Source organism: Terrapene carolina, unplaced genomic scaffold (assembly GCF_002925995.2).
Source record: "Terrapene carolina triunguis isolate 2854851 unplaced genomic scaffold, T_m_triunguis-2.0 Scaffold231, whole genome shotgun sequence".
Taxonomy (NCBI): domain Eukaryota; kingdom Metazoa; phylum Chordata; order Testudines; family Emydidae; genus Terrapene; species Terrapene triunguis.
The window spans coordinates 14690680-14712500 of NW_020664582.1; the positions used below are offsets into that span (position 1 = coordinate 14690680).

The 21821-nt window shown below is 42.1% G+C and overlaps 1 protein-coding gene across 4 annotated transcripts in view; it reads left to right on the plus strand.

The window, feature by feature from the left end:
• BCAS3 (BCAS3 microtubule associated cell migration factor) overlaps positions 1 to 21821 on the plus strand; it is a 490159-nt gene that overhangs the window by 461261 nt on the left and 7077 nt on the right. For 2 of the 4 annotated variants that reach the window (XM_024211255.1, XM_024211256.1), the window contains one exon: positions 5775 to 5840. The exons of the other annotated variants lie outside the window; for them this stretch is intronic. In XM_024211255.1, coding sequence (XP_024067023.1) covers positions 5775 to 5840 — 66 coding nt within the window. The remainder of the gene's footprint in view (positions 1 to 5774; positions 5841 to 21821) is intronic. 4 annotated transcript variants of the gene reach the window in all.

The following is a 21821-nucleotide window of genomic DNA, read 5'->3' on the forward strand; positions in this document are numbered from 1 at the left end:
CAACCCCACTAATTGCAATGGGCATCAGTTTTATTGGGGGTTAAACTGACATAATAAAGATGAAATTTAGACCACAGTATTTAGCATCTAGGAGGCTTATAAGGGTGAAAACAAAGGTGAACAATTTTCAGAGGGAAGCCATTAAATTAAATGTCTTCCAAAAAGACCGTTCTCCTCTTTTCCCCCCAGGCATATACATCTTTCCTATGGATAATCTTTGTACAGTGTAAGATATATACCATGCAAAAGCATGAACTCTAGGTATCCTAGTGTAGTAGCAGGTAACACTGGCATTACCTCAACTCACCTGTGAGTTACATGCATATTAGCCCTCAACCATGTTGTTGTTTGTTGTTATGCACAGGGCTCTGTCTAGTCAGTACCACATTTTCTTCTCAGGAACTGGGATTCGAGGCTCAAATCCTGGCAAATGTTGGTTTCATACAGGAGATAAAACTGATTCCTAAGGCTCTGAACTCCTATGTGCACCTCACCCCCACATTCCCACCCCATCTCAACTCTTGAACTCAGCTTTCCCCTTTCATGAGATCCACATTATCGAATGGCCTTACAAAGTGTGCTGCCCTACTGTGTTGAGATGTGGAAGATCCTCTTGCCTAGGCAATCAACCCGCATTAGTAACATGGGGTAGTTTTTCTCAGACCGACTGGCAACCAGCCATTTGCCAAACAGCTGCGTATCACGTTAAAGGGCTAGCAGCTATATACTGGTTAGGAAATAGAAAAAGATAAATTGATGATATATCACTCCAGATCAAACAGAGGAGTGTCCTTGTTGGCTCCTAGTAAGTAGGATTATTTTAACCCCCCCAAAAAACTAGCCACATCTTGACAGTCTTTGGCTGAATTAGCCATTTGTCTCTTTTATAAAAACACACCAACTTTTAGCATGGCCCTTGCTTCTTAGCATTCCTGTCCGCCCTGTCAGTCGGATGAAATGATAGCAAAGACATCTGTGCTGAGGAACACCATAAATTTGCTTCCCCCTCCCATTAGTTTCTATATTGCTACTGACTCCAAATACAGTATTTATAGTGCCGTGTTGGACCCAAAATTATAGAATTTATAATCCCCATCTCTAATTATCCTAAAAGTGACTTATTTTGACTTAAAGTGATGGCTGGCTTTCATCCTTGTTTATGCTTCTTGAATACTTTGCAGACACAACGTTTAAAAACATTTTAAAGACATTTACTAAACCACAAAATTGTATGTGAACTGTGGCATAAAAGAATGAAAACGACTAGCACTGAATTGAAACATATGCTCTATGCTTAGTTCTCAGTGTCTGGATGGACAGACGAAGAAAATGGACAATGGAATGGACAGGGAGACATTATCAAGTGCTCAATTGGCTCTGACATGCTCTTAATGGCAAGAGATAAATAGATTCTTTTAATGCCTTAACAGTTAGGACATAGTTGGCATGTAGATTTGTATAATAAGCAGGATTGATACCTATAATAGTACACTTGAAACACATGCTCATAATCCAAAGGTCCATTTTTTGCAGTAGATATTAACTAATTCTTTGTTTCTTACCTGTTCTATTACTTGGAAATGCTGCTGTAGCAATGTATTATTTTGTCTCAAGTCTGACATATAAATTCCACCCTAGGTAATTCCCCTCCCACCCACCCACCCACCCCAAAAATGTACTATAATCAGTAAGCAGAGGGATAGCCGTGTTAGTCTGGATCTGTAAAAAGCAACAGAGAGTCCTGTGGCACCTTTAAGACTAACAGATGTATTGGAGCATAAGCTTTCGTGGGTGCATGCATCCGAAGAAGTGGGCATTCACCCACGAAAGCTTATGCTCCAATACATCTGTTAGTCTTAAAGGTGCCACAGGACTCTCTGTTGCTATAATCAGTAAGTGCATTAATTGATGCAGGCTTCCCAAATGTACATTTCTTAAGCTTCCAGGTCTTTTTGATCATCTCTAGACTTAAAACAGGAATTTAGTCCACAATATGGGATGAGAGACTTGCAATGTGCTTAAAAATAAGCGGTCTGAAGTGTAACCAGGGAAGAGTATTTCTGCTGTGCAGTTTCACACTTCTGTGTGGTGTTAGAGGTAAATATGCTAAGTACCGTAGGGAACAAATTCGGCCCCCCTCCTCTGTAAGTGTAGTGGGTCTCAGAAGCAAAGAACCCAGGGCAGTTTGATTCTGTGGAGGGCAAGATCTGGACAACACCACATAACAAACGTGCCCCATGCATACAGTGGAACTCAGCTCTATAGGAGCTCCGTCCACTTCCCTGAGCAGCTGGGTTAAGGGATGTGAGGAGCATGGTGAGGCCAGTGGATCTGCCACGATGCCATTGGCCATTCAATCTCATGGAACTACTGCAACCTCAGGGCAGCAGTAGTGGCCATGGTTGGCTCTGCTGCAGCTTTGCAGCAAAGGGGGAGGCAGGGAATTGCAACTCTGCCCCCCTGGGTGGGCTTGGGGAGAGGTTTAACCCATAGGCTGAGTTGCCTCTGCCCTATTGACTTCAGCGTGCCTTCGCAGCATAAGAATAATTCTCAACAATTTTGCAGGCTTACTATTATTTCTATAAAGCACATAGATAATGCAGCGATAGATACTTTCAACAGATTTAATTCATTAAATAGTCTAGAAGGGAGAAACTTGTCTGCAAAGGATAAGTCACTGATCACCTGTAACCCCCCCCCCACACACACACACACATACACAAACAACACAAGCGTATTTCATGCTGTTTGGGATATTTTCTTAGCATAGGGTAAGGGAATCTGCTTTACATTGATAGACTTGATGCTGGCACAACCAGTGCCCCCATCAAATGCAGTACTATGAGCGTAATGCCACTGAAGTCAATGGGACTTCGTAAGTGTGGAATCTGACTCACTCTCCTCAGATGATTCTAAGTTCATACTGGAGTGCTCGTCTGCTAAATCTTCCCCATTACTGTTTGTATCTCAGCCTCGGTGTTATGTTGCTGGCTCATATCTACTTTATTTTGCAAATAATACCAAAACACACATTATTTGGCAATCTTGGGATCCTTCTGTTGCTATATATTTGTAAGATTTTGTAAGGATGTGTGCCTTCTTACTGATCATAAAACATAGAGCCTTGCATTAGTTCAGTTTGCATCCTAAATCATGCAGCAAACTAATAATCTGTTTCTCTAAATTAATTTGGATCATGTGTCAGGAGCAGGGAGGGGTTCAAGCTAAAATCATGTATTCAGACACTGCAGAAAAATCCCCAATTTTTGCAGCTTGGGCCCAACTCTAGCTATGAATTTTGCCCCCAGCAAACTTTTAGCATTGCCATTATCATGGTCAAAAAAACCAACAAGATTTGTATAGAGCAGTAAGAACAGAATTTAAAGGGAAATATTTTAAGCCAATTCTAATGTGACTACAGCTGAGTTTCCATGAAAGGCCAAGGTAAATTTTTTATTAGAGACCCCTGCAAAAATGCAAAATCTGTTAACTACCAACTTTGGAAGTTTAGGAACAGAAAAGGTCAAAAAGTCAAAGTTCCTCTGAGCCAATGGCTCAGCAGGCTGACATGGTTGAGGGAGAGCAGTTTCATAGCCAATGGTACACAAGAGAATGATGTGGCCAGCATCACATCAGCCCTCCTCTGACTGCCTTAACACGATGGATCAGGTGCCCATTTTGCAGTTGGGTGAACTGAAGGTGGCCTTTCCGTGTGAGATCAAGCAAAGTTCTTCTGAACTTCAGGATTGGTATGAGAAAACTTTAGGAAAGCTCAGAATCTGAACTCACATCTAGAATCAAATGTTGCATCTGGTTAACATACTGTTACCCTGGGCTGAACCAAAATCCCAGACCTGAACACCTTCGAGCTTTGGGAGGGGAAGTTTTTGAAAACCTTATGTGAACGTTGTGGTTTGCGCCTATCTCTGAAGTTCACAAAAAGCAATAAAGGGCACAATGCATGCATGTATTGACTTCAAAAAGATGTTCATCTGCCTAAAATTGAGGAGCGAATGAATCTCATTCCCATTGATTGTTGAATTCTGCCAATGCTGAACAACTTCTATGTAGAACAAATGGGTAAGGTCACAAGGTCTGTGTGTGGAGACTCAAAGATGAGTAGACACCTATCTTTGGATGTTTAGTCCAGGAATGGAGTTAGCCACACACAGTGATTGTCAGAGCCTGAATTGTAAATAGTTAAGAGACAATGTCCCTTCCTTCCTCTTCTTTCCTTTCCTTCTTCCTTTATTTTAACTAAGGGAATTTTGTTCTTTCTCTTCCCTTTCAATCTTTTCTCAGTTCCAACCTTGAACTGGGTGGTGGACAAAAATTCAACGTAATTGATTTGCCGTCTGAAGGGCATTTTAGGCACTCAGACATCTGCACAGATTCAATGCAAAGGCAGCTTGCGCAGCAAACACACAGACACATAAAATGACATTTCTACTAAAAGGGGGCTTTGAACGCTTGGGGCATTCATCCCAGGCTCCGAGACCAAATTCTCCCCTTGGATAACTCCAAGAGCTCCAAACAGTTTCTCCATCACAAGATTCATCTGAATAAAGTCTCAATATTTTTTCAATATATAGGAGTCTTTCAGAGGTATATTTTTCAAAGCACAGCGTAGGAGAAGCACACATTTACCGTCGTTATTACATTAACAGATTCTCATTCAGTTATCTCTCACACGCTGTATGGCAATGTAAGTTCTTCCAGGTCCATTATGAGCACTGTTCAGAGATATAAATGTGTATCTCCCATCAGTCGTGACAGCCATCACACACCAATTTTCACCATCTGAGGAACTGGTGTATCTTCCCACAAATCAATGGAGCTGAGCTGATTTACACCGTCTGAGGGTTTGGCACTGCATGCCAGATTTCCTGCATGCTACACTGAAAATGTATCCAGACGTGTGGTGTTTAGTGTCGTCTGATAGCTTTTAAATTCCACCCTGTAATGGGTTTGATTTAACTTTCTGAAATTTCTTCAGCATAATTGTAGTCATTGCCCTCCCTGTAGTTTTCTTCTGTGTAGTGTCTGTGTATTCTTATCTCCATTCTAGCACACCCTGTGTCTGCTTTCAAGAGCTTTGTCTCTTCATGTGCTGCATATGTATGCCTATCTTAGCTGGTAAATTATATACATCCTGCTAAATACATTAGATACCCTAAAATTGGGTTCCCATTCTCTTCGTCCCTGGACAACTTCAAGTTGCACACAAGTGTGCATTTTATGTGACTGTCCATAAACTTTCCATTAGCAGACAACTCATACACGCAGTAGGGCTAACAAATGCGTTTTTAACTTAATAACTATTACCAAATCCTTGGAATGTTGGCTATTAGCCACTTTTAAACCTGCACTGTGGGGGAACAGCGAGGTTCTCCAGCCACATGCTGCCAGATCAGCCATTTCCCCTTTAAAGCTTCTGCTGGCTGCACAGAGCTTGAAAAGGAGTGACTGTATCTTTCACTGAAGTTTCTTTTGAGCCATACATTATTTAGGGACGTTTTGAATAGAGACGATGATGCCGCTACTAAAAATATTTTCAGTGTGAATTTAGGTTCATTGCCATTTGTAGAAGAAGCTGCAAGTCTCGTGATGTTTCTAAAGGGTGTGTGCGTACCAAGAGACAACTCTGACTTTCTACCATTTGATAAGCTGGTCAATTGCATTTATTTATAATCAAATGTTGTTTTGGGAAAATCCTTTTTATTTTTTATTATTATTTAAAAACAAATTAAAGACATATTTTATTTTTGATACAGACACAGCCGTTGAAGTAGCAGTAAAAAACATCTCCACAGAGAGGCACATGGCTTTGAAATGTTTTGGTATGTAACATAACTGCATTGTTATCAGGTCTGAACTTTTGCACAGAGAATATTTCTTGTTGTTTTAAAAGCAAAACCGCTGTCAGCTTTGAAAAGGTTTTCGGAAATGTCCAGTATTCACATAAGATGGTAACAAAGGGTAAAAAAAAAATTAAATGTTTTAATTCATTTAACAAGCAACATTGTTTTATCTCTCTTCTTAACCAAACAAGAGTTTCTTTGATTTTTTTTTTAAGTCAAATTTAGGATTCTGCTGTTCAGAGCAGGGAGGTCACAAGGCCCTAATGCATTTAGCATTGACTGCCCTCTCTTGTAGTGCGTCTATTAGTCAGTAATTTGATTTGTACCTATTCATTTGCAGTCCCTGCAGGAGCTCTGAGCTGGCCCCAAGTATAATTGGTGCTGTCTCTATTTTTACATCATTAGATTAGCCCCGACTCCTGGCCACTTGTTGTCTGCGCTTGTCTGTCCATTTATACAACCTAATGTAACACAAAATTCATTACTGATCACATTACTTTCAACTCTGAAGCCAGCCTTGTGATAAACATTTTGTTAACCCTTTCTTGCCAGTGTGCCGGTTTAGAGGACAAATGCACTTTCTCTAGGCAGGAAAATCAATATAATAATAAAACAAAGTGGAATCACATTTCTAGATTTGTCATTCCTCCTGGAGAAAGAAATGGAAAAAATGTAGGAGGTGATTAAATGATTACCGTATCCATGCATCACCCGCTAGCATATGTGAAATGAGCCCAGCAGCATCCTTCCTGTCATAATATGAAGAAGTGGCACGCTGTAGGGCCAGCACTTAATTTGAAACTTAATTTCTTACTCATTGTTCTCCAAGTGTTTTAGGTCTTCTGTGCAGACTATAATCAAGTTATGACATTATTGGAACTGGACATTTTCCTTCCATTGCTTTGTCTCAAAGCAGTTAGCAGGAAAACAATTGACTTTCTCCTTAGAGATTTGTTGTTGTTGTTCAAATGATTAAGTAGATTAATTCTCTTACCACAGTACATTGGAGTTCCACATGAAATTCTGAACAACCCTTCTTTTTAGTGTGGCTTCATTCATGTTTGTCTGTCCTATACACTCTTATCCTTTTAAAGCAGTAGCCTTTTGGATCACTGGGGCTTTTGCCATTGATTTCAATGAGAATGGGAGCAGGCCATTGGAGGGATTCGTTTGGGCCTGATCCTTCAAGGAGCTGAGCATCTTTTTGGCTTCTATGCTTGGGGGCGCTCAGTACCTTGCAGTGTCAATCCCTCAAGCTGGCATTTGCTACTTAATGAAATATATGTTGGTACCCGCAACATCTGTTGATTTTAACAAGTTTCTAAAGTCATTTTCTAATTGCATTGCGTGGTTTGGAGCACCGTCCATTTGGCTTTTTTACATGTTTATTCCTTTATTAAATCTTCCTTTTAAAACACAAAGACAAAGCTCTAGAGAGTCTACTAGAGGGAACAATCCTGCACTGGCCAGGGGGTAGAAGACTGGGTAGCCTAGTAGGACTTCCCCATCTCTAACTCCTATAATTCTGTGGTTCTTTTTAGTGGTGCTTGCAGCTATTTGTATGTAGGCTGCAGCTTGGGGTCTGAGTATTTCTGGGTAGGGGTAAATGGCTCCCACCATCCAGCATTTGAGACAGATTGATGTTTTACAGGTGCTTTGTTAGCCAAATCCTGCTCTGACTGGTGGTATGATAGCAGAGCGAGGATGAAGGCATGTGCACAGATCTGGCAGGCCAGGGCTGCATTCCATGAGATGGGTACATGTGTACTTTGCAGGTTTCAACATCTCTGCATCCACCATCTGCTGGCTAGCGCTCGCTGCTGATAGCATCACGGCCCAGTGCACCGGGTGTCAGAAGACCTGGGTTCCAATTTCAGCTGTGCTACAGACTTGTTTTGTGACTTTGGGCAAACAGCTGTGCCTCAGTGTCCCCATCTGCAGAATGGGGATAATAATACCCACTTAGTAAAGTCCTTTGAGAGCAATGGATGAAATGTGCTACATAAGTGCTAGAGGACTGATTCACCACTCGTTTTACACCAGTGTAAATACACAGAACTCATTACATCAGCATAAAACTGGAGTCCAGCAGTGAAGAATAAGGCTGAAAGTATTCATTGGTATTAACAGTAGCCAGCTTGGGGACGGACGGCACAGGCTAGTGTGCTATCTTAGCACAGGCCTGTGCTTTATGGAGGGATCCTGCCCTCTTGCTTGAACAGTGTAAAGAAGATCCCAGAGCCCTCTCACCTACCTCCTTAGACACCAGCTCCAGGTATTTGAGCCTTAAAGGGCAAATCCCTTGCACAGATGCACGAAGTCCCCAGAGTAGCAGGACTGAATGTGGTTCTGCTGCATAGGGGGCAGGTCACAAAGAGGCCACACCAGGAGACTGTACATCCCCTCCATGCTGCAGAGCACTGCTGCAGACTTAAGGGAAGGGTGATATTAGCAAGTGAGTCCAGATCACGCCGATCCCCTGGTCAAAGCCCTTGTATAGTGAGTCTGTAGCAGGCTACCATTGTTGTTATAGTCTGGCTGGTTGGAGAGGAAGGATGGTCCAGCAGTTAAGGTGGTACCTGCACCTCAGTTCCCTGCTCCACTTTGGGCAAGTCATTTAGTCCTTCTGGGTATGTCTACCTTGCAATTAAACCCCTGTGGCTGGCCCATGTCAGCTGACTCCGGGTCTCAGGCTGAGGGGCCGTTAAATTGCTGGATCCCGAGCTGTGGAACCCTCCCCTTCCCTCACGGGGTCCCAGAGCCCCGCCTCCAGCCCAAGCCCCAAAGTCTACACCACAGTTAAACAGCCCCTTTGCCTGAGTCCCGCAAGCCTGAGTCAACTGATATGGGCCAGCTGCAGTTTTAATTGCAGTGTAGACATACCCTCTATGCCTCAACTGTAAACTGGGTATAATAGCCCTGCTCTTCTTCACAGGGTGTTATGGGGATAAATATGTTAAAGATTGTGAAGCATGAATGGGGGGAAGGGCCTATAAGTATTTTAGATAGATGGATTGATGCTGAAGTAGTGGTTGTAGAATGTGGGGGGGGGAGGCTGGCCAGATTCCAGGTTGGTGAGGGGAGAGGATTACATCTATCTATCTATCTATCTATCTATCTAATCATCTCAGTGTTTTATACTGTTGCCTATCACCATAGTATCTGAGCATCTTCCATTAATGTAGATTCCCAGCACATATTTTATACACACTTTAAAAATCGGTCCCTTTGCTTAACTTGAAACAATGTGCTAGCAGTAGCTAAATCCCCGTTCTGGCCTCTGTGTAGCATCTACGCCAGCCTCTGGTCATCAATGTACTGTTCTCTGTATCGTGAAAAGGAAAAGACCCAAAGTTATTGAAAAGCCCTCATAAAGTATGCATTGTGCTCATTAGGGAAAATAGGAGAGAAGGAAATAGAATGGAAACCATTTAAGCAATGCATTGTTAAGCAGGAGAACTTTGAAATGAACACTTCTTATTAGAAAGATACAATAAAGTATGAGTCACATTAGACAACAAAATAAACATTAACACGGCGAAATCCTTGTCAATAAATGGAAGGTCAAAGACCAAAACAGTTAAAATGCACTAGTATGGGCCAACCTCTTGGCCCTGTGGTTTTTGTTTCATGCAGCCACAGAGGCCCATGTTCCGCTGCTGCGTCCGGTCTCTTGCTCCTCAGACCTGCAGCCACCGGGAGTGCTGCGGAAACAGCTCAGCTCCTGAGATAACGGAAGTACTGCACATTTAGGAACAGCATTGATGGGCAGCTCTAAAGTGCCATCTGAGCCTCCTAAACCAAAGGAGGGCAGCATCAGTCTGTGGCATGGAGAGAAATAACAGGACATTTCATAGAAGACCCCACTTTCCAGTCATAGGTGCGCAGACCCTTTTCTACTACGGTTTCATAGAGTTTGCTGCCTGACTTTTAATTAGGACACCAGTCACTTCCCTAATACGTTTCTCGAAAAGGATATCAGAAAAATAATAACCTGAACTTCCTGAAAATCTGGATTTGCTATCCAAGCTTGGCATTTAACATAGTGTCTAAGGAACCTCACTGTCTTGGGCCCACAGCCCCACTCTGATGACCCATATTTTTTCACCCCTCCTCTTGCACACTGGCTCAGCAGACATAGCTAGCAGTGATACTGCCATTGTAGTATTTAGAGGGGAACTAATCAGGAGGAGAGTGGGAAGTGGCAAGGGAAGTAAGGAAGGATTGACCACCAAATGAGGACAGCGACAACGGGGAGGAAAGAAGAAAGTGATTTATCTTAACAGAAGGCCGTATTGTAGATCAGCTGATCCAGCCCTTGCTTATCACTTCAGCTACTTCCTAATGCTTGGAATTGTCTTTTCTAGAGGCAACACTTCTGTCTGTAACCAGCAGGAGGTGATGTCTCTAAGTCAGACCCTGGGAGGTGCTAAGCACCTTTAGCTCCCTGGAAGTCAAAGAGCGTTGCAGTCATGGCATGAAAATATTATCCTTCCCTCCATTCCTACCCTCTGCCATGTATCATAAATAAAACAATAGACTTTTATTCATTAACATTTATGGGAAAATGTTAATATTAAACTGTAAGTGAAAAGCCATATCTTATTGAATTCTTCTGCTGTGTTATTGAGAGTCTAATTACATTTTGCATTTAAATAAAAACCAGATGACTTTCAGGACACTCAGGCGAGCATTCTGTAAGTGAGAATTTATCTTGCGATCTAGGTAAACAATGTCTCATCATTTAACAGTTATTATAAATAATGGGGTTTTAAGCACTTTGCTGGAAGTTCATATTGGCTCCACACGGGTTGCACTAAGAGAGAGAGAATTCAGTGACATCTTGCAGGCATCCGGTCAGAAGAGATTATATCCTGAGCTCTCGTCTCATGCTGTAGCATTTTTCATCCTACTCTGTTTATAGTTGCTAAATGTTCTATGCTACTATCCTTGGACAAAAATAATGCAGATATAATTTTGCAGGCACTATTCGTTGCAAATGGAAAAATCTGCCAAGCCAAAGTGACACTCAGCAAAAATGGAATTTGTTTAGGTCTATAGCATAATTCCATACAGGTGCTTTAGGGAGTCATCAAAAGAAATATTCTTTTTAAAAGTTGGTTAGATCAGAGATCTTCAACTTTTTTGCCCAGGGTTAAAGAGGCACTAGGTAAAATAGATCTGTTTTGTAAAATAATCTTGGCCTTTTTTGCTAGCACCTCCTTAAATTACACCAAATTCCATGATGATACAAGGAATAGATTAGAGAGAGATTAAAACCTTTAACAAAATTTAAAATCTAAATGACTTCCCCCCATTTCTGCTCTTTATTTCCTTTTTACACTTCTTCTTAAACAATGAAAATAGACAGGTCTGTTTTTCTTTTGTTGCGAGCCAACTCTTAATGCTTCACTTTATGGTTCTCATACATTAGCAGGATTTTGATTCATTAACATTCAGTTACCAGTGGTACTTTTTCCTCATAAATTGCAAAATCTTCTGCTTTACCATGTCACTTTTCATATTGTGTCCCCCAATAGAGAGGGAATTGGTTTTCCCCTGCTGATAGAACTAGGTAGGACCGTGGAGGGACATTTTAAAGCAATCACTCACAGCTGTTAGATAAGGAGAGTAGGGGTGAAATCATGCCCCTTTGAAGTCAATGGGAGTTTTCTCATTTACCTCAGTGTGGGCCAAGATTTCATCCTATGGGCCTGATCCAAAGCCCTTTGAATGTAATGAAAAGACTCCCATTGACTTCAGTGGCCTTTGTATGAGGCCTAGGTTTGTATCCATGCATCTCTACCAATATTAATCCTAATTGGCGCCTTTTTGTCAGTGCTGCTTTATAGGCTGACCAGCAAGGAGAGTAATACTACAGCAGTTTCAATTCTGGAAAACTTAGAGAAGGCCCTCTCAGCAAGTGCATTGATAGTTCAGTGTATGGGATTTCCCAAAACCTCTTAATCAAAGGCATATGATTTCCAGCAAACTTAGTAGCCATGTGAATCTAACACAGCATCTAGAATTGGCTAGACTGGTTATTTTAGAACACGGAAATTCCATTAATGCCATTGGCACAGGCAGCATTTGGAAACTCATGCTTGTTAGAAAGGTCTCTTTCCACCAAGGAAGTTGTTTGTAGTGTTTTTCCTCCAAAGGCACGTGAGCCCTTCTCCCAGGAGCACTCCCATAGTAAATGGCTTATTGGCCTTTCCATTGTTCAAAAAGTGTTTTCAAGATCTGCCCAATAGTTGAACTTTGACTGTTATATTGTATACTGTGGTCTTTAAAGGGCCGCTGGGGTGGGACACTGCACCTACAGCTGTTCCTGTCGGCGCGTTTTGTCTGGGAAAACTCCGGGCAGGAAGAATGTGCCCAAGGGGCCACTAAGGGAGAGGACACAGAATTAGCAACTGTTCCCACCCATTGCAAAGATGTGTGCTCCCTCAGCTCGGCCCACGTGCTCCACCGTGGCATGTGGTGGTGGAGGGAGGGGTATGAAAAGACTTCAGTGGGAGCTATAAAAGCAGAGTACATTACAGAACTTTAGTCCAGAGGAAATTAAGATGGGGGTGACTGTTTCAAGAGAGAGATAATGGCAGCCTGCTAGCCAGCTTGAGATAATGGAAAGCCTCTGAGCCCTCATGCCTACCTCAGAATCCAGATGTGGCCTTCTCCCATGTGCTGAATAGGAAGTCCCACAGAGTCCCTCCTTGAAATGCTCCTTATTCCCCCAGTGCTGTCCCAATTCAGACCACAAAACACACCCCACAGCTTCCTCTTTCCACTGCCAGAACACCTGGTGCATGCTTTAGTCTGGTCAGGGAGATCTTCCCAGAGAGTTCCCTGTTCACGTAGAGAAATTCCCTGGTCGTACATGAATTCTTCTAGACTTCAGCCAAGAGTTATTCTCAGCTACATGCTTGTTCAGGCTGCAGTACATTCACACATTTGGCAAGGTTTTAAAATGTGGAACTTCTTAAAAAAAAGCCTAAAATGTTAAAATCGATATTTTAATGATTTATAAAATAAGATTTTTCTAATTAAAATGGATCCTTATTTTAAGCAGTTGACAGCTGCTCTCTGCTTTCATGAGAACAAATATGAATATGCTGCGCAGATGCATCTAAGTTAACTGAGGGCCAAATTATGCCTTCAGATTTAGCTTCTGTCAGAGCTCCTTTGCACGTGTATTTCCAAGGTCAGAGTTTGGTACTATATGGGTAAGACATTCTGCAACCAATAATAAAAAGATAGGGCCTGGTTTGGGTTTTAAAAGAGTCTTGAGACATCTTTTAGTTTGTGCCTAAAAATAACTGAATCCACAGGGTGTTTGTTGGTTTGTTTGTTTTGGCAGGCACCATTAAACAGTGAAACTAATTCAATAGTTTATTGTGGGTGCAATTATTTGTGGGCCTGCAAAAATTAAAGGGCATTTCTGAAAATCAGGCCAAGGTTGAAAAATTCAAGCTGCTTAAAGCAACGCCATCAACTTTAATCTGTAAAAACTGACTAATTTGAAAAATGTTGAGCTCCTGGTGGAGCAGGCAGCCCGGGTGTTCACCCCTCTTCTGCCATTTCCCTTCCCCCCAACCCCAATGACTCATCTTCACTTTCTAGCAATGGGGAAACTTGTTTGGACTAAGTATGTTCGTACACTCCACCTTTCCAGCCCTCTCTGCCTCTGGGCCCCTCTTTAGAACCAATCTCAAACAGAGTCCCTTTTGAGGTGTTCGTGAAATATTTGGATACACATTGGGGGTTTTCTGAACCTCCAGTTCCTGGGTGGGACTGGAACTAGGATGGTGGACATACTATAAAAAAAAAAGCCTCCTCTCATGAGATTTTTATCTTAATTTTTTAGATTCAAGAGGCTCAGATAGTTTAAATAAGCATCTAGGACCAGATCCTCAGCTGGTGTGAATTGTTGTGACTCCATTGACTTCTGAGTTTCACCAGATTGTCATCTGGCCTCCAAACTTTTGTCTGCTTCTCCAAACCAAAGCCACACTCTGAATCATTTGAGCTTTTGCCATCAGGGCATCCTTCTCCCTCAGGAGAAGAGCACAGAGTCCTTCTATAGCTCTCCTTACAGAAGGGTCACTGTGTCATAGGTGTTCTGTTATTGGAATCTATACCAGGATGATTTTGCGCTGCAGTACTCCAAAATGAATTGCAGAGATGAGGGACTCAACAGTACTGTTTTTGGCAGAGGTACACACTTTAACATACCCCTCCTCCCACACACACACAGAGAGAAAACAAAACTGTAACAGCACATAATGTGTCCATTTCCTGAGTTATATAGTACCTTCTTTTTCTAAATTAGGATAGTTAGGGGATCCAATCAGACGGGGGCGGGGGGTGAAGCAAGTTTTAGACATGAAAGAAATTGCAATGGTTTTGAGGTTTAGGCATGTCTGAAATCTCTCGTTCAGCGTATCAGGGAAATGATGCCCAGACTGTGAGGTAATCACCATATTTATTATGTTGACATTCAGGAAGCTTTTCCATGATCAGATTGTTTCCTAGGACTGTTGAGTTGGGGATGGAAAAGCAGGCAGTGCTCATCTTCTCACTCGTTGATTGGCTTGAGCTGCTGTGATCAGATGAAAATAAGATGTGCTGTCGTATTGGTGGGGGACACAGGGTCCCAGTCCCACAAGGGGCTGAGTGCTTTCAACTCCTGTTGACTTTAGTGGGAATTGAGGGTGCCCTGTGCTTTTCAGGATCAGGATCATACTGAATAGACATGCTTTGGGCCACAAGAAGTAGGGGTAAGCCTGTATATTTTCTCCAAGACTTTTGGGCAGGACCAGGCAACCTGGAGCTCTGTTTCCAGCAAAGTGGCAGAACAAAGTTTAACAGCATGGAGTTGTTAAGGGTTGTGAACATACAGAATAACATTTGAATTTGAATTTCCCTGGTAGAGGGGTTTCTAATGAGCAATCAGAGGCACTCCCGCAACCCTAGAACAAGAGACCAGAACCAGCAATTTTAATATAGTGTTTTCTCTGTAAATGCTTTTTGGTCTCAAATACACAGATGGGCTGCTTGTGTAATTGAAGATAAAAGATAATTCTGCTTAAATACATGAAAAACATATATGCACACTGGCTTGCAGCAGGAAAACATATATTAAATATGAGAAGGTACATTGTAGATCTCAAGATTTGAAAGCAAATGAAACCAGTTGGGATACTGAAGAGTAAACTTTTAGTAGCAGCATATTGTGACTTTGAAGTTCGGGGTTGTTTTTTTCCCTCCTCTTAAATCAAAACAATTACATCTGCTTCTTCATTTACATGGGGGAGAACACACACTTTTGGAAATCTTGCATGAACAGTTAGTACATTTCACACTGTGTACTTCGGCTACAGAAATCTGTTTTCGATAACTTTTAGATTGTTCTTTTAGCTTTTGAAACTTCACATACTAGCTAAAATGAGCAACTTGTCTTCTGAAAGTGCCATTTAAGTAGCAAAATGTCCTAAACCTCTTTATAAAAATATACAGCTGTATGAAACTTGAGATTAGTTTTTAAAGCACTGCAGTCATCGTGAAAGTGCCTATCATGAAGAATATTGTCTCTCTAAATGCTTAGTCCTTTATCTGGTGCACTTTTAACCTTCCATAAAATGTTCAGAGCCTGGCTGTATGCCAAAGATTTGGGTATCTTACTGTTTATGTACCTAGTTGTTGGGGGTGTTTGGGGTTTTTCTTTTTAAAGAAAACACAACAAGCTCCATTTATTTTTGCAGACAGAATGCTTTAAAGGTGCACACGTGAAAATGTTTTATTCTTGTCTCAACCATCTCATCTTGCTTGAAGTCAGTCCAGACATTTATGTAAATGCAGATGTCCTCTTAATTTTTGTAAGTGTTATTCATTTGACATTTTAGCATTGAAATAATGCACTACAGAGTAATTGCGCAATCTCAGTTGACTTTTGATGTTCAAAAGACTTTGTCTTCAGCCCTTGGGGTACGTGTTATCTTCTATAACCCCTCGTCCAAGTCGTTAGACCCTACCACCTTTTTTTCCTGACACGCCAGCTTTCATCTCCAATGCGTTAGATTATAGAGAATTCTATGTGGATTCAGCCTTAGAGTTGTTGTAAGATAATTTGACAGTCACTAATATTTTGCATAGGCCACTGATTTCCAATTTCATAGGCAGTGTTTGCATGTCTTTTCTACTCTGAAAATGTAATGTAGCCCCTTCTTTTGCATCTTTCCTGTTGGAATGGTGTGAAACAAATTCAATACAGCGATTGATTTTCAGTATTAAAATATCATATCTCTGCATTTACTCTTTTCAAAGTTGTCTACGGTCCATTTACTCAAACAGCTGGTAAAAACAAAATTGCTACAGTTCTTAGTGCTTCTGGGAACTTCAAATTTGTCACAACCGACTGGAGCGTCTTTAAATCAGAAATTAACAGTCAGACTATGGTTCTGCTGCTCCCAGAGCACAGCTCCTACCACTTGAGCGCAAGGAGAATCTTCATTAGCTCTGATCAGGCCTCTGACACACATCTAAGCATTTCTTATTCTGTCCAATAGAGGGCAATGGTGCACCTATATGCTACCCATTTCATTGCCGTGAGGAAAAATTTTAACACCTGAGAAGGACACCAAGTTTAACTACTTTCAAACTTTATAATTTGATGCGAAACATCCTTCCATTTGCTTAATTGCTGATAAATTTAAGACAAAATAGCTCTTTTTATTACTGGGTCTGAAAAAAGGGTATGCCCCCAACTGGCTGTGTAGCAGCTGTACAAACACAGGAATGAGACAAGCCTTCTAATTTCCAGATAGAGGAGACATACATGCCACTAAAAACAGCAGTGTAGAGGTGGCGACGTGAGCAGCTGGAGGAGCTAGCTGCCCAAGTATGTACCTAGTGTCTTGGACAGGATTCTGCTTGGGGCAGCGACACTTCTATTTTTAGCACACTAGCTCAGTCCGAGCTAGAGCCAGTATGTTTCATTGAGATGGAAATTGCACCTCCAACTTGAGGTGTAGACATCCCCTTCAAGTATATATCCCTGTAAATGAGAGCAGACTCTGGTCTTTAGAGCTTCATGAAAGTTCTCGCATGTGAACATATCCTGTTCAGTTCATTAACTGTAGCAACATTACAATAAAAATGCTTTACTAATCCTTGTGTTAGGAAGAGTCACGTAGTTCATAATCATCTGCAAAAGCAGGTCCTCAAGACTTCCGCTGTGTTAGTATAAGTTGCCTTTTACCCTTCATTGTACATGGGACCCTTTTGGAGGCGAATCCAGATGGCAGAATCTGCATAATGACTATTTATTATTTGTAATAAACAGTGCTTAGAATTCAGATAGTGGAGACCGATTGTGGCAGACACTGTACACACACGCATTAAAACAGTCCCTGCCCCAAAGATTTTACAATCTAGGTTAATAACAAGAAGATATAGAGCATCCCTACTCTCTAATACGTGGATATTCTAAGCAAGAGGACATATCCAGTGCTCTGATTCTGAATAATGTAGCTGCAGGGGGGACTATTTGCTTTTCTTCAAAACAAAAGAAAGTTGCTTTGATTGTTAAATGAGGTTCTAATTTTTGCCTCTGAACTGTTCTTCCAAAAGTTGCTCGTGTCCCCAGTGAAGTGTCATCTAACCTGGCCTTTTTAAAGAGCGACATCTCAGTTCTCTTATCCTATGGTAAACCAAATACCAGGTTTGCATCCTAGTTTCACAAAACGGCAGAGAGTGAGGTTCTTACCCACGAAAGCTTATGCTCCCAATACTTCTGTTAGTCTTAAAGGTGCCACAGGACCCTCTGTTGCTTAGTACATTCCAGTGCTTCTAAGCACTTTCCATTTAAATTTGGATTGTAAAGGGACCCTGTGCAGTAATCGCAGTGAATGACAGAAATGGAACTCAGAGCTTCAAACATGAGTTGCTAATATGCCATGCCACTTCCTTGATTCCTCGCTGTTAATGGAGTAATTCCTAATGAATCATCAGATGTCTGATAGACTTTCCAATGTGCACTAATTCTTACACTTCCCTCCCTTCCTCCACAACTCAGACCCTTGCTGGAGCCCTTGTTCCTTTAAAAATGCCGTCGATATAACTCAAAAATATTCAGCACAGAAAAAGAAAAAGGGAACTTGACATTAGTTGAGCTTGAAAGGTTTGGTGCTGTGAAAAGTGACTGACGTGTGAAAAGAGGCTACAATTAGTTCTTTCCCCAAGCACTCTTCCATTCAGTCCAGGGTCACTCCTTCAGCAAGCTGAGGGCTTGAGTGTAATGTGTTGTGACAGTTTGAGATGATGAAGAATAATTCTTGTATTCAGAGTTGCGGCTGCTTCCCCACTACCCTGACACATCAGGCTGGCTGTCATTGTATCATTTATCCAGGCTGCATCTCTGCCATGCTGTACAGGAGTTTGTGCAATTCTCAGTAGGTAGAGTAAAGGGTCAGCTCTTCCAGCAAATGATTTTTGAGGATATTTTGAAACTGTGCTTAACAGCCTGCTGTAGGGAAGTCAAACAGAGAGAAAGGAAAAACCATTAGAAGAAATAATGCACTAGAGATGAGATTTTTGAGTAGACATAAAGGAGATACCATGGCTTCAAGTGGACCACTACAGAGAGAGCACAAATAAGAAAGGCAGCATAATTTATGAGTGTTCCGGGCAAAAGAGGGCTATATAGATTTTCTTCAGGCATTGAATTAATGTGCCATATAAAATGGCTTCACATTTAGGCTTGGCAGGGCTTTATACCTTTCTAGATTTGCTGTGGTCCTTTGACAGTTCCTGAAGCTTTTTCGAATTGAATGTACAGCAACCTGGCTTGGACTGGTGCCTGATGTAGCTTGTTCTGTTCCGACACATACCTGATGATCACGAGCTTTGAGATAGGGCCATGTCCCCTCCCCTCCCCCCTCGTTTGTCACAAAGCTTAATAAAAGCAGAGGATTATTTTTGCAGTACGATGGGACTGCAAGGTAGGATCAGGCTTGGTATTTGAAAACTGAAGGTAAATATTAACAGAAATAAGTGCTTCCTACCAGTTTCTCGCAATTAGCTCACTAATGCAACAGAATACAGCATGTGCTGTGCGCACTGAAGGAAATATATCACTGATGCTGTTTTCAGCCTTTGGCAGGGATGAAAACAGGACAGCATGGGGAGGGAGTTAATGGAACACACAGAGCCATGCATTTGAGTTCCTATTGCTCTGTTAATCAGGTTTAAATTGCAGTAGTACCTGAAATGTGCTCCGCACTTTCCAAGCACAGAGGAAGACATGCCAACTGTCTAAACCTGGATCACTCCCTGCAGCTGTCACTCAGTGGTCATCCTCTCCCTACACATTCCACAGCTCTGATTACAGGTCCCCAGTTTACCCCAGGTCTCTGATTCAGCACAGCCACAGATTGACAACAGGAGTGAAAGGATGATTGATGAAAAAAACTGGGACCTAGAGAAGGCCGCAAGAAAATCATTATTATTATAGTTACATGCCTCTCTGGGACACCCATCATTGTGCTGTTATCTCTGTGTATACGTGTCCATGCACGGAGACAGCTACTTGGTGAGTGCCTGCACCCCCTGGCAGGGCTGGGCCTTAATCTAGGTGGCCTGTGTATAAATGAGAGTGGGAAGGTCACTTGGTTTACATGTGGGATAGAGGCCAAGATTTTCGAAAGTGACTCATGCCCAACGTGAAACACCTTAAAGGGGCTTGATTTCCAGGAAGTGCTGGGCCCCCACCCTTTGGAAATCAGTCCCCCGTAAGGTGTCTTCCTAAACTCTTTGTCACTTTTGAAAAGAGTGGCCAGAGTGAAAGCAGAAAGAAGCCTCTTCTATCAAAACAAATGACCAGGCTTTGTACCATGTACCCTGGGGATGGAGGAATATCCTCTCGGCATAGATATACAGTACGGTGAGAGGCGGAGGGTTGTGTAGTGCTGTAGACACAGTGTACATCTGTGTGTAGTGCTTTATGAGTGTATGAGCACAAGCCCTCTTTCCCTAGGAACTTATAACCTGTTATAAACACCCACTGATAAAATGAGTGTCATCTCGGTGGGCATACAGACTTTACACCTCATCCCACTGTGTTAGTGAGTCATTGCCAACTCTGGTAAAATATCTGCTATTTCAATGTGTCTGTTGTTCTTCAGGTCCAAATCTTGCTGTCAGCATTTTGGGTGAACCTCATCTGCAAGGCTTAGAATGGCTGCAATAGTATCGGTATAAGGAGTGGGGTCTATTTTCTGATATTGTTAACTGAGCATGAGGAAATATGATAGGGTTCTTCTCTGAAATTTACAGTGAAATAAGTATTGCAAACTAGTCACCTCCCTACTCTAGCCACTAGAAACACTGCTTCCTGCAGCATTTCCACTCATGCCTTTTCTGTCCTGTCGACTTTTTTTCAGGAGAAACGAATTCTCTCACTCCTTCTGTACTGGGAGATATTGGTCCTTGTTCTGGTCTGTTCTACACTAGCATGCCTCCATTGATTTAAGAGGAGCTTAATCCTGATTTGCACCAGCAATAGATGAGAATCAGTCCCACAGCCTCCCAGGGCTACGAAGCCACATTGACACAAATCTGCACATTAGCTGGTAGAGAATAATTGTTGACAGTTTTTTCTTTCCTGCCTTACTTTTAGAGCCCCATGGAGCCTGTTTCCTTTGAAATCTGGTAGATGTGCAGCACTGGAGATTAGTTTTTTGTTGTTGTTTCTTTCCTCAACACAGTTCAACTCACATGTGCCCTGAAGCCCTCTATTATTCTGTGATTCCCATTTGCTCTGCTGGTGGCGGCTACAGTGAGCATCAAAAGTGAGGAGAGGGCTGCTCTGTGCTCTCCTGAACTGGCTCCCTCCTCATCTCTTCAGCAGATGTTTCTGCCTATTTCTTTTTCTAGGCCAATCGGAACTTTGAGTCATTTCCCCTAGGGATGCGGGCAGGTTTTAGTATTTATGTCTCCAGTATTAGTGTTTGTTTATATTTGTGTTTATTTTTCACGGGCTTTTTAATGCCTCAGGGAGCCATTTAGGGGGCCAAAGTAATGCAAGTGCTGGTCTTCTCACAGTATTTCATTTCCTTGATAGTGGAAATGCTATGAGAAGAGCAGGTCTTGTGTTATTTTGACCCCATAAATAACTCCCGGAGGCCCCCTTCTTCCTTCTCCTCTCCATTTTGCAGACCCTGAAGACTCAACCCCGGTTTTCTTGCCTCAGCAGAAGCAAATTGAAGTTATCGCAAATAGCCAGCAAATCTACAAGACGGAATGTGTTTTATGTGAGATGCGGTTTGTTGGCTAGTATACAGGCCCCTTAAAGTGTATCCTCAGAAGTTGTTTTACTGCTACATTTAAGGAAGTTAATACATCTTGGCAGTATATACCTGTGGAAATGTAGATGAAATAACCTGCAGACAACCTAGGGCCAAGTCCATTCCTGTCTTAACTCACCATGGAAGCCAACAGAATTACCCCAGGGACAGATCCGTCTCCCAGTATTTGAGCACCGCTAAACTTGTGACCTCCCACAGCCAACATAACCAAGGACGTTCCAAACTGAGGCTGCCATTCTGCCTTTCACTCACTTCCTTCTGCAGGTGGACTTTGGTTTTGATTTTGAGTGAACTTAGCCCTCTATTTATCCACAGACCAGGTACAGCACAGGCAGCAGCCTTGCAAGCTTCCTTACAGCCATGCCAATGACCTGGAGGATTCACCTCTGGGGTTGAGAAGGTTCTAGAACAATAATACGTTACACTACCATAGCGCTGTGCAGTCAAGGATCTCGGAGCGCTTTCCAAAGTTGGGTTAGTAGAATTATCCCCTTTTTACAGACGAGGAAGCAGACATGGCAAGATTAAGGACTTGTCTACACTTAAAACACTGCAGCTGTGCAACAGCACCGCTGTAGCACTTCAGTGAAGACAC